Here is a 12,842-nt window from a genome sequence, read left to right on the forward strand (position 1 = left end):
TTAAGCAAATATCTAATTACAGGATCACATTGAATGTGAGGCACTGCTGTGACATTTACAGGCATGGGCTACCTGGGTATGGCAGACTTTGCCTGTTGTGAATAGTCAAATGGATATGCCTTTTTTATTCATTCAAGGGAAGTGGGCTTTGATAGCTGTGCCAGCATTTATTCCTCATCCTTAAATACTTGAGAAGGAGGTTGTTGAAATAACTCCATAGAGGCTGGTACCCCATCATCAAGTCAGCTTGTATGAGGGGTGGTCCTGTAATCAAATAGGAACCAGGACAGTTTGGTATCTAGTGAAGCTGTAGTCTCTTTCATTAAGCCTGCCTTCAAAGTTTGGACTGCTCTTTCTGCAAAACCGTGGGATGATGGATGGCATGGAGCTGCCCTTGTATGTCAAATACCATTTGATTTTAGGAAATACTCAAATTCCTGCTGGAAAATGATGGCCCATTATCTGTGACCAACATTACAGGAGTCCATTTATTGTAAAAAATGGATGCAGTGTTTCTGTTGTCCTCCCCGTGTATGACTAGTGAACTCTCTGCAAGTTCAGCCACTTTGAGTGGGCATCCACAATGACTAAGAACATTGAGCTCATGAAAGGATATGCATAGTCGACGTGTAACTGAGTCAATGTCAGATCTCGCTTGGGATCACAGTGTGCCAACACCTTAGCGGATGATAGTTGTTTCTTCATTTCCCTGAAAGCTATGACTTGGCTACATGACCAACTGAGAAATGTTGACCCAATCTGAGTAAATCTTTCTCAACCAATTTTGCGCCATCAACTTTGGGCCTGAGTCTTTTACTACAATCAGTGGTAACTTAATCAGCTGCTTTTTATAAGAGACCGGAACCAAAGTTGTACACTTAAACTGTAAAGCTTCCCTGGTATAGGTTCTCAGTGTAGCCGAAGTCTTGTGCAAACCTAAGGCTTGAAGTTCAGAGTGAATTGGTTCTCTGATCACTGAAATGGCCACGCCGGTATTGACCTCCATTAGAAACAGGTAACCATTTAACAGACATTTACTTTCATTGGTTCTGATTTGGATGTTGCTAAGCAATTTAACTGTTCCAAACCAGGTGTAGGTGGACTTTCCAGGGTGTGCACTCTCCTGGATACTGGCCTGAGTTCTTTTACTCAATTTCGGTCTAGTGGGATTCTTTTGCTGTCTTGAGTCCACATACCGGCAGCAACTACGATGGCTTGCTGGCCTAGATCCTCAAGATTTTAATTGTTTGACCAAAGCTTGGCTTTATTTTGGGCTTTTGTTGTGGGCTGACCTAGAGTCCCTCTATTCAGGATATGTCTTGAGTGAGGCTCTGCAATTGACTTCACTCAAGTGGTGTTCCCCAAGCTCAATCAGACTGGTAAGGGTGTCTACTTCCATCGGAATACCCTTCAATTCACATGCTCCACTTGTCACGTTTTCCAATGATAAAGCCAGTTGTAGTGCCTGTTTGATGTCCAGTTAGGCTTCAGCTACTAGGCGCTTTTGCATGGTTACATTATTAATCCCACATACCAAATGGTCTCTCTGCATCTCATTAAGGGTTAAACCAAAGTCATATCCCTCTATCAGTCATCTTAACCCAGTCAAAAATCCCAATATGGATTCCTCTGGTTCACGAATTGCCGAGTAAAAATGATAGTTTCTCAGAACTAGAGGGCGCTTGGGGTTGTAACATTCCTTAACTAAATCCATCAACTCTTGAAAGATATTACTATCTGGTGCCTCAGGTAAATTTGGGCTCCTCATAACCAAAAAAGCTGTGGATCCACAAGCTATCAAGAGAATTACTCGTTGTTTTTCATCTGCCCCAGTGTCATTTGCCTGGAACAAATAACACATTCTTTCCACATACTGGACCCAGTTGTGGTTATGGGTTTGGAATGTGCTGTCTAAGGAGCCTTGATGAATTTCTGAAATACATCTTGTAGATGGTACACAACGCTGCTACTGAATCTCAGTGGTAGATGGAGTGAATGTTTGTGGATGTAGTGCCAACAAGCAGCTGCTTTGTCCTGAATAGTGTCAGCCTTCTTGCTTGTTGTTGGAGCTGCACTCATCCAGGCAAATGGAGTTTATTCTGTCACTGTTTTGATTTGTTCCTTGTAGATAGTGAATGAGCACTGGGAAATAGCAGGTGAGTTACTCATTGGTAGATTCCTACCCTCTGACATGTTCTTGTAGCCACAATGTTTTATGGTCAGTTCAATTTCTGATCAATGGTATTCCCCAGATGTTGATAGTTGGGTATTCAGTGATAGTCATGGCAAGGGGCAATGGTTAGATTTTTCTTTTTGGAGATCCATTGTTGATTGTTGGAAAAATCCATCTGGTTCACTAAGGTCCTTTAGGAAAGGAAACTGCCATCCTTACCTGGTCTGGCCTACATGTGACTCCAGACTGACAGCAATGTGATTGACTCTTAACTGCTTTCTGAGCAATTAGGGATGGGCAATAAATGCTGGCCTAGCCTGTGATGCCCATATCCTGTCAATGAATATTTTAAAAAATCATTGCATGGCACTTGTGTGGTGTGAACGTTACTTGCCACTTGCTATTATCCAAAACCTGCAGAAATCAGACATGGGCTGCTTCAGTATCTGAGGAGTTCTGAGTGGTGCTAAACATTGTGTAATCGTGGGAAAACATCTCCACTTCTTAATTTATGATGGAGGAAAAATCATTGATGAAGTAGCTAAAGACAGTTAAGACTGGGAATGCTTTTTAAAATTCACTCATGGAACATGGGCGTCACAGGCTGGCCAGCATTTCTTGCCCATCCCTAGTTGCCCTTGAGAAGGCTTTGGTGAGCTGACTTCTTGAACTGCCTGCTGTAGGTTGACCCACAATGCCATTTGGGAGGGAATTTCAGGATTTTGAACCAGCAGATGTATGCAGAAATGTCCTGGAGCTGGGGGTTGACTGATCTTCAACAGCCACAACTGTCTTCTTCATGCTAGGTACGACACCGGAACAGTATAGAGAGGTTTTCCCCTGATTCCCATTAACTCTAGTTTTGCTGGGGCTCCTTGCTACCATACTTCATCAGGTGTGACATTGATATCAAGCACAGTCACTCTCGCATCACATCCACTAATCTCTGTGATGTATAGCCTACATATCTAGCATCAGACTGACACTGAAATGCAGATACCACATTACTCATTGGTGCGATAGACAAAATATCTTTTTGGCTTGACAGCAACAGCCTGTTAGTGGTGAACACCACTGGTGCTGCTATCGCACCATAGCAGTATGAGACAGTTAGCATCACCTGTTATTCAAACTAAGAGTGTTGAAAAGCTTCAAAAAATGTGTCCACTTTCAGCAGTACACAACAAAATAACTTACAGCGAGAGAAACGACAATCAAAATTATTAGGTTTTTCCTTCTGATTGTTAACTCACATTTGGAACAAAAGCAGGAGGGAGATTCTTCCCCAGAACCGCATCCCAGTTCACATCTGCTAGGTATGGAGAATTTTGAACGTCCTTGAGATTTGATGGCCTACATTCAGGCTCCTTCACAAGCAGCTATTATGAAACAAAATAATTATACTTGAATATTTTCGTTTTGCTCAAAAGTGTTACAAGTCTTTGAAATATATCCAAATGAGAAAAGTTCCAAAATTAAAGATTTTGCTACATAACTATGATCATTGGGTATGGTCCTGTAATGTTGCTAGAATAGCAGATTGGTCTAATTTGGAAGAATGTGAGTTCCTGTCCATTGGAGAATTTTAACTTGGGTGAAGGAAATGAACGTAGAAATAAACACTATAATCAGTTTAAAAGTAACCATGAAGTTGATTGTTGCTAAAACCCAAACCCTATTACTAATTTGTAGTAGGGTAGGAACCACGTTGTCCGCTCTGGCATTCTTCCATCTACAAAAGATAATGGACACGTAACAAACAATTTGTTTCTAACGGGGTATTTTCATATGGTGGAAATTGGCTGATGGCTTAAAACGCCAATCTTTGAGGGACAAGTTCTGCCACATGAAGCTACCAACTGCTATTGCAGAGATAACACAGTGTGGAGCTGGGGGGACACAACAGGCCAGGCAGCATCAGAAGAGTAGGAAAGTTGACGGGGGTCCCGACCCGAAACATTAACTTTCCTGCTCCCCTGATGCTGCCTGGCCTGCTGTGTTCCTCCATCTCCACACTGTGCTATCTCTGACTCCAGCATCGGCAGTTCTTACTATCTCTAAGTGCCATGGCAGGTTGTCGTTTAAAATATTGGTGTCTGTTGGCAACAAGTAGTAACTGCTGGTCATCATGGTGGAGCATGCCAGATGACAGGGGGTGTTATCATTTCTGTCACCAGCCAGTGTCTCTCCATATGATAATCACTGCTTAACGACATCATGTTCATACATGTGAGCTTTGAAATGAGCTTTAGACAGCCCACTGGGCATCTGGCTCAAGCATAAAATCCTTGTGTATGACCAGCTTCCATTGTGCATACATGCTTTAGTCAACGAAGATGTCTCTATTTGACAAGAGCTAACAAACTAGGGAGCTCTGCTTTTGAGAAAACTGCCACCTTCATGATTTTGTCCTGCCAGGATTCACGCATGATATACTGACAGCAAAGTTGTGAATTGTTCAACTTCTTTTTTTGAAACTGTACATTGTCCATGTTTCACAGCCATACACCAAGATGCTGAGAACATGGGTCTTATGAACCATCAGTGTTGTCCCAAGGGTCAGCCTAATGTTATTGCATCTGCATTTTCTGAGTGGGACAAGGTGGTAGTTGATTTTCCTCTGTTTGTATCAAGTTCTGCATGAAAGGATATACTGTTTATCATTGTGGACTGGAGATAGCAGGATTTTCTAACCAGTTCCTGTTAATTTGGTGATCAGGGAGGAGATGTAACATTTTGTCCTTTGTGACCAATTTACCCTAACTCAGCCTAGCCTATATACAATCAGAATTGCATGCCAGGCCAGTTTTGTTGGCTTCTATTTAAAAGTATATGTTTGATATAACTTGATAAATCTCAAAAATTAATTTGAATCAGCATGCTTTGCAAGACCAAAAGATCCTTTCAAAGTTAACTCTACTGCTAAATGTTGCAAGTCATTTTTGGCAAATAAGGAAGACCTTGGGATGAATGAGACTGTAACTGGTACAAAACATTCACAGATGATACAAGGTGGATGTTAGGACTTCAGAAAAACAAACAGTCAACCATTTCTTTTAAAGATTGGGAAATGAACTTGACTGAGGGCTTTCGTCCATGGTTTCAGGCAAAGAACTTGACATACTATTGGACCTATTAAGATAATCCTTCATGGGACAATAAGGTCGTGACATTATAAATGTTTGATGTCTGGGCCAAGTCCTGGTAAAAACAAAGATGTAAAAGACATTATTGAAGAAAACATTCACTCCTGTAATCAGGAGGTTAATTTGGCTCATTGTCAGTGAAACTGTCATATTGAATCATTGTTAAATTACAACTCACTGGTGTACATATGCATGAGGCTTTTGCTTATGGTTGCTTGAGATTAAAGTAATTGGGTAGATCATAGAATAGAATCCCTACAGTGTGGAAGCAGGCTGTTTGACCCATCGAGTCCACACTGCCCACCAAAGAGTATCCCACCCAGACCCACCCCCTTACCCTATCCCTGCATTCTGCATGACTAATCCACCTGGCCTGTACATCCCTGGACACTATGGGCAATTTAGCATGGCCAATCTACCTAACCTGCACATCTTAGGACTGGGAGGAAACCAGAGCACTCAGAGGAAACCGACGCAGTCTCAGGGAGAATTTGGAAACTCTATACAGGCAGTCACCCGAAGCTGGAATCAAACCCAGATCCCTGGCGCTGTGAGGGTGCAGTGCTGACCAGTGAGCCATTGTGCTGCAGTCCTATGTGCAATTTAGGACTGTTGCATAGCAGTACTATCAGATGTATGGATGCTGTATTGTAATCTTTGCTGATTATTAAGTTAAAGAAACTTATTTCATTTGATTTGCATTGTTCATTCAATGAAAATTGCTTGAACAAAAATAATCTTACAACTTGAAAGTTGCATATTTGTATTAAACAGAGAAAGCTTAACCATCAACTTCCCATAATGAATTAAAATAGGTCATGATTGTTAATCTCATGAATTCTTTTAAAAAACTGAATCTTTAATTGTTTCATACTAATTTTCAGAAAGGAAAATGATTTTGAAAAATAATTAAGTTATTTCGCAGTTGTCCACAGTAATTCATTTGATGTAAGGACTGAATTGTCTGGAGAAATGGACTTTCAATTTAGTTTCAGGAGGCAGGTGGTCATGAAGAAAATTTCCAAGATGTGTAGCTTCCCTTATATTCTAAGGAACAAAAGTACAAACACCAAACAAATACAAAAACGGTACACCTCTAAACATTTACTGGAATCCAGGTGCTGATAATAAACTGATCCCTTGTTTCCTTTTTCTGGTTCCCCAACCTAACATAATCATGAGAAATGCTAGGAGCATACACTTTAACTAGACTATCAAATCAGACCAGCACTTATCTCTTCACAAAATTACCAAACTAAAACCATTAGCATCTATTTTACCTTCCTATGAGCTTCTGATGGGCATAGTAATTGAGGTGGGCAGTGGGGAAGAGAAGATAAGGGAAGCAAAAGCCATTCATATGTCCCAATTACAAGCAAATCTTCTCAATGGTTTGCTGGGAAGGAGATAAGTTGGTGAGGAAGCATTTTAGAAGAACTTCTTGCAGCTAACGGGCTGAATGTGAGTCACAGGAGGATGCAAGCTTCCTTTCTGAGGCCTGGAGAAACATTCTAGATTCCACTGACCCCCTGAATGAAAGACTCTGTCTCCCACTGGACAGCTGCTTCATCTCAGCTAAAATCCAACTGGGGATCAACGATGAGACCTCAGTTGGCAGACTCTTGTACACATCTGCCTCTTTAAACTGGGAGCCTCAATCAAAGAACTGCATTGTGCACGTCAAATAGTGACCGGAAGAATTCCAACAGGACCAAAGTGGTAAGACTGAATGCTCCATTTTAAAGGGTTTCTCACCCTCTTCTGGCTGGATAAAGTGCATTGAAATTCCATGATGTTTTGAAACACAGAGAGCTTTCACACATAGAGATTAAAAAAAATCATCTTTTACAGCAGTGAAGCGTGTTAGTATTGATTTTTTTTCTAGCTAAAAATATCTCTGTGCCAGTTGTAAAAGTGTATGTCATGACCTTTTCTTTCTATTCTTTACCTTTTTTACTAATGTCACCAAGCCTTTGGACCACGTCGAGGAGCAGTGCACTTTCTCAGTATTAATCATGTGGAGTATTTCTTCCACTGGCGTATTGGAATGAATGTCATATGGTCTCTGTGAGATAAAATACAACAGAATTGCTTAACATTTACTTGGTGTACTCTTTTAAATGGGCAGTAAGTGTCAAGGACCTTTACTGATAAAGTCCTTTTACTTCCTATCAGTAACGAAATGTAATAAAGTATGAATAATCATGATCAAAGTTGGTGAATGGCAAGGTTCAGAGGTTAAAAAAAACGTAAATTTGCTAATTATGGCAAGTTAAAAATGCTATCACATATTTCGTTCTGATGAAGGGTTACACATCTGAAACATGAAATCTGTTATTTCTCTCACATTTTCAGTACTTTCTACTTTTATTCAACATTTCCTAAGAAACAGTGTAAAAATCCTGTACATAACTTTATTAGAAATTCTGCCATTATGTCATTGTACCATACTGAAAATCAATGTGGTTTTGAGACTTTCAAGCATGTTTTTGAACTAAAATTTTCAACATCAAAATACTCCTTTTCTCATTTGATAAAGAACAGAGAAGAATTTTGCTTTAAAAATGTTTTACATTTGGCTTGAACTAAATTTTGTTTGTTGATAACCATCTCCGCATAAAATTGAAGGCTTATTTATGCCCTAAAAAAAGTTCAAATATTACCAATGAAAGAATGGATTATCCCTGCTCAACTATTACCTAACTACATTAACCCCAGTGCTACAAAAGCTTTCAATTTATAATTTCAAATCCATTCAAAACACTGTCTTCAATAGCTCTGAAACTTTCTCCAAGACAGTAATGTTCTAAGATCTCAGTATTCCCCCAACTCTGATCTCTATTGATCTATCTCTCCTTATGTTTCATTATTGGGTGCTGTACTTTTCATGTCGTATAGTGAGAATGGATATGACAATGAGATGGTGATGTGTTAGTCTGCACTAGTGTGCGAATTATTTATAGAGAATAGTATCATGTATAGTGGTGTAAATAAAAGAGTTTGAAAAGCCTACTAAAGACAGACAACAGCCACTTATTGGTAAGGAGAACCCATCATAGGGATCAAAATACCAGCAGAGAAAAGGCCATATCTTCGATGTGCAGAATAGATCCTTAAGACACAAGCTTCATTGTAACACAAACCATTTTAGCCACCTTGGTCCAAAACTCTAGAATTCTGCCTTGTTCCACTCTGCTTCTTTATGCTGTCTCTCCACTCTTTAGACCTTCGTAAAATTAAACTCTTCAGCCAGCCCTTTAGTCACCTCTGCCAATAAGGGCTTTGTGTCAGTTTCTGTCTGATGACACTTTTATGAAATGTGAGAATTTTTTCAGCGCTAAAGATTCTATATAAATTCAGCTGTTGTTCTTGTTGTACCACTCTTTATAAACAATGTAAGTTGATTTTTTCCCCTGTAATTACCTGCTTGGTAAGCACATTTGAAATTTATTCAGTGAGTGATATCCCCCTTTGTATGAGAGAAGAACAGCTCCAAACTGCTCTGTTGAAATAAAGTAAAAGTAGTTTTGACAGGGACAGGCCATGTGGGACATTGGTACCTTCAATTCGCTGGTATTGCGTGTCTGCCACAACAATTCAAACATTACTAAAGGGAGTTCAACAGGGAAGGGATTAATTATTCTTATTCTGCTCATCACTTGGCTGAGCGAGTGCCAATACAGAATACTTCCAGTGAACTCCCAAACTTTCAAAATTGAGTATGAAACTTTCTCTAACATTATAATAGAAACAATGCTCCCACCCACTGCCTCGTTATGATAAGTACAGGAGTATTTAATATATGGGTATGGATTACAAAGTTCTGGTGTTGTTCAGCTGAGTACAGAATCCCCAAAGTTAACTCAGGCCCATTGAGCTTTGGGCAACACAAATATTAGTCTCGGCATTTTAATTGCAGATTTATTACATTCCAATCCAAATTATCGTGGTTCTGCTTGGTTTCTCACTTGATTCTTCCTTTGCATTTCTAGCCTTATACTTCACATTCTTAATTACTTTTCCTATTGAATTCATCTTCTTTCTTGAAAAATGACCTTGCACTTTACTCTGTAAATTCTGCCTCCCTCAGTTCTTATCATTGATTCATTTCCACTTAACTCCACACTTCTGGTTCTGTCTCATTGATGCCTTAGCAGTTTCATTCCTATCCTCATCTTGCTGAATTCAACTCCTTAAGGGATTTTCAACAGTATTATTCCCCCAGATATCTCCCTTGGTTCCTTTAGTTATTTAAATGCCAGCAGCTCAGCTAGAGAATCTCTCGTGCCGCTTAGCCTTTTACAAGCAATTTCCCCATCCTCCTACAGAACTTTCAAAAGCATGAGCATGCAGCGATGACAAGCCTCAAATCTGAGTTACTTAATACAAGAGTCTCGGCAAAACATGCAGCAAAATTTTCATTATACCACTCATTTATTTTTTGTACTTTTGACAAGTGTGAGGTGTTGCATGTTGGAAAGGCAAATCAGGGCAGGATGTATACACTTAATGGTAAGGTCCTGGGGAGTGATGCCAAACAAATAGACCTTAGAGTGTAGGTTCATAGTTCCTTGAAAGTGGAGTAGGAGGTAGACAGGATAGTGAAGAAGGCATTTGGTATGCTTGTCTTTATAGGTCAGTGCATTGAGTACAGGAGTTGGGAGGTCATGCTGAGGCTGTACAGGACTTTGGTTAGGCCACATATGGAATGCATATGCATGCAGTTCTGTTCTCCCTGCTCTAGGAAAGATGTTGTGAAACTTGAGAGGGTGCAGAAAAGATTTGCAAGGGTGTTGCCAGGGTTGGAGGGTTTGAGCTATAGGGAGGGGTTGAATAGGCTGGGGCTACTTTCCCTGGAGAGTCAGAGACTGAGGCGTGACCTTATAAAAGGTTATAAAATCATGAGGGGCATGGATAGGGTGAACAGCCTAGGTCTTTTCCCCAGGGTAGGGTAGTTCAAAATTAGAGGGCATACATTTAAAGTAAGAGGGGAAAGATTTGAAAGGGACTTAAGGAGCAACTTTTTCACGCAGAGGGTGGCGTGTATATGGAATGAGCTGCCAGATGAAGTAGTAGAGGCTGGTACAATTACAACATTTAAAAGCCATTTAGGTGCGTACATGAATAGTAAGGGTTTAGAGGGATATGAGCCAAACGCTGAAAAATGGGACTAGATTAATTTGGGATAGCTGGTCGCATGGATAAGTTGGACTGAAGGGTCTGTTTCCATGCTATGACCCTTTCTCTTCCATGTGCGCTAATAAGTAACAGATCTATAGCTCATTTTACAATGCAGGGGCGGTCTCAATCAATCTATTTTCATTTGCAGATCTCACTTTAGGGGGAACAGATATGTAGTGGTAATTTCACCGGATTAGCAATTCCAAAATCCCAGGCAAAGCCTTGGGAACACAAGTTGAAATCCTACTGTGGCAGGTGACAAAATTTGAAGATAAGTGATAGTTTAGGAATACAGAGCTAGTGTTAATGGTGGTGACCATGAAAACATCATGGATTGTCACAGAAAGCCATCTGGTCCAGCAAAGCCCTTTAGAGAATGGAAATTACCATCCTTGTCTGGCCTAGTCTACATGAGACGACAGACACATGTCTATTTGGTTGACTCTTGACTGCCCTCTGAAATGGCCTCACAAGCTACTTAATTCAGGAGTGATTAGGGATGGGCAACATATGCTGGCTTTCTCTGCACTGTCTACAACCTATTAGAGATTAAAAAAAAGAAAAAAATACAGATCTTTCATGTTGGGATAGTAAGAACTGCTGATGATGGAGTCAGAGATAACACAGTGTGGAGCTGGAGGTGCACAGCAGGCCAGGCAGCATCAGAGGAGCAAGAAAGTTGACATTTCGGGTCAGGACCCTTCTTCAGAAAATGAACTAGAAGTTCATTAGAAGAAAATGAACTTTCTGAAGAAGGGTCCCGAGCCGAAACGTCAACTTGCCTGTTCCTCTGATGCTGCCTGGCCTGCTGTGCTCCTCCAGCTCCACACTGTATCAGCTCTTTCATGTTGCTTTGTCTCACCAATCATTATCATTATTGATGGACTCTCTCGGCAGGTTCAAAATTAGCCAAATTTGGGAGAGATGTAAATTCAGCTGTATCTCCATGATCACCCATTTTATGATACTTTACAAATGAAAATGATTCCAACAAGTTTACTCAGTTGAACCACACAGATATATTGCTCAGTGTAATATGTAAACCAGCAGTGAGTGGCAAGTACATAGAGGGACAAATCTACAAGGCAATTGCAGAGACATGTAAACATCATAGAGTAGTTACGATGGGGTCTTCAATTACATGTATATTGACTGGGATAGTAGTAATGTAGGGGACAGCGATGGGCAAGTATTCCTAGAATGTGTTCAACTGTATTTCTGAGAGCAGAATGTCTCCAGTCCAACAAGCAAGAAGCAACTGTTACACCTAATTCTTGGAAATGAGGCAGCCCGAGAAGATCACATAATATGGGAAACATCTAAAGGGTAGTGATCCTTATAACATTATGTACAGAATGAAGACAGAAAATGACTTTGGTCAATCCAACGTAAGAATAATCACTTCAATGGGGATGACAAGGGAGATAGAAATGAAATTAAAGAAGAAAAGGTATGCTTATAGCAGGAGGCAGGTAGAAAATACAGCTGAGAACCAATCTGAATTCAGAGGCTCAAAAGAGAGGTGAGAGAACAAATATGAGAAGCAAAGAGAGATTATAGAAAGAAAACTGACAGCTAACATAAAAGGAAACTCCAAAGTCTTCTATAAGAACATTAATATTAAAATAGTGGTCAAAGAGGAGTCGGGCTGATTAAGGACCACAAAAGGGGATTCACACTTCGAGACAAGTGACCCATTTGAGGTAATTAAATGAATACTTTGTACCTGTCATTAGCTGCAAGGCAGATGCTGCCCAGGCCGTGATGACAGAGGTGAAAACTCAAATTGATAGGGAGAAAGTATTGGATAAGCTCTTGGAATTTAGCATTGATAAGACATTGGGATCAGATGAAATGCAATCAAGGATATTGAAGGATGTGAGAGTGGAAATTGGAAAGTGTTTGACAATTATGTTTCAAACTTCTCTAGTTTCAGAGTGGTGCTGGAGGACTGAAGAATCACAAATATTATGCTATTGTTTAAAAAACATTGTAAAGATTGGTTGAGCAATTATTGACCAGTCAATTAATTTCAGTGATGAGCAAGCTACTAGAAACAGCTATCTGGGGTAGAATTAATTGTCATGTGAGAAATTATGGATTGATTTGGAAAAGTCAGCATGGGACTTAAGGAAAAATGTCTAACTAACCTGCTGGTATTATTTTGAAGAGGTAACAAGAAGGTTTGATGAGTACAAGGCTGTTGATGTGGTGTTCTTGGATTTCTAAAAGAGATTTGATGCAGTGCCACATGACAGACTTGTGAGGAAAGTTATATGTCATGGGAAGAAAAGGGATAATAGCAATATCGATATTAGTTTAGCTGAGTGGTAGGAAACACA

The 12,842-nt window shown here is 40.1% G+C and overlaps 1 protein-coding gene across 1 annotated transcript in view; it reads right to left on the reverse strand.

The window, feature by feature from the left end:
* The window catches only part of LOC109927407 (serine/threonine-protein kinase 32B-like), a 169,442-nt gene that overhangs the window by 20,878 nt on the left and 135,722 nt on the right, over positions 1 to 12,842 (reverse strand). Inside the window, exons 6-7 of the mRNA XM_020527421.2 lie at positions 7,268 to 7,384; positions 3,427 to 3,552 (exon numbers count right to left, since the gene is read on the reverse strand). Of these exons, the coding sequence (XP_020383010.1) occupies positions 3,427 to 3,552; positions 7,268 to 7,384 (243 nt within the window). The remainder of the gene's footprint in view (positions 1 to 3,426; positions 3,553 to 7,267; positions 7,385 to 12,842) is intronic.

Source organism: Rhincodon typus, chromosome 1 (assembly GCF_021869965.1).
Source record: "Rhincodon typus isolate 14 chromosome 1, sRhiTyp1.1, whole genome shotgun sequence".
NCBI lineage: Eukaryota > Metazoa > Chordata > Chondrichthyes > Orectolobiformes > Rhincodontidae > Rhincodon > Rhincodon typus.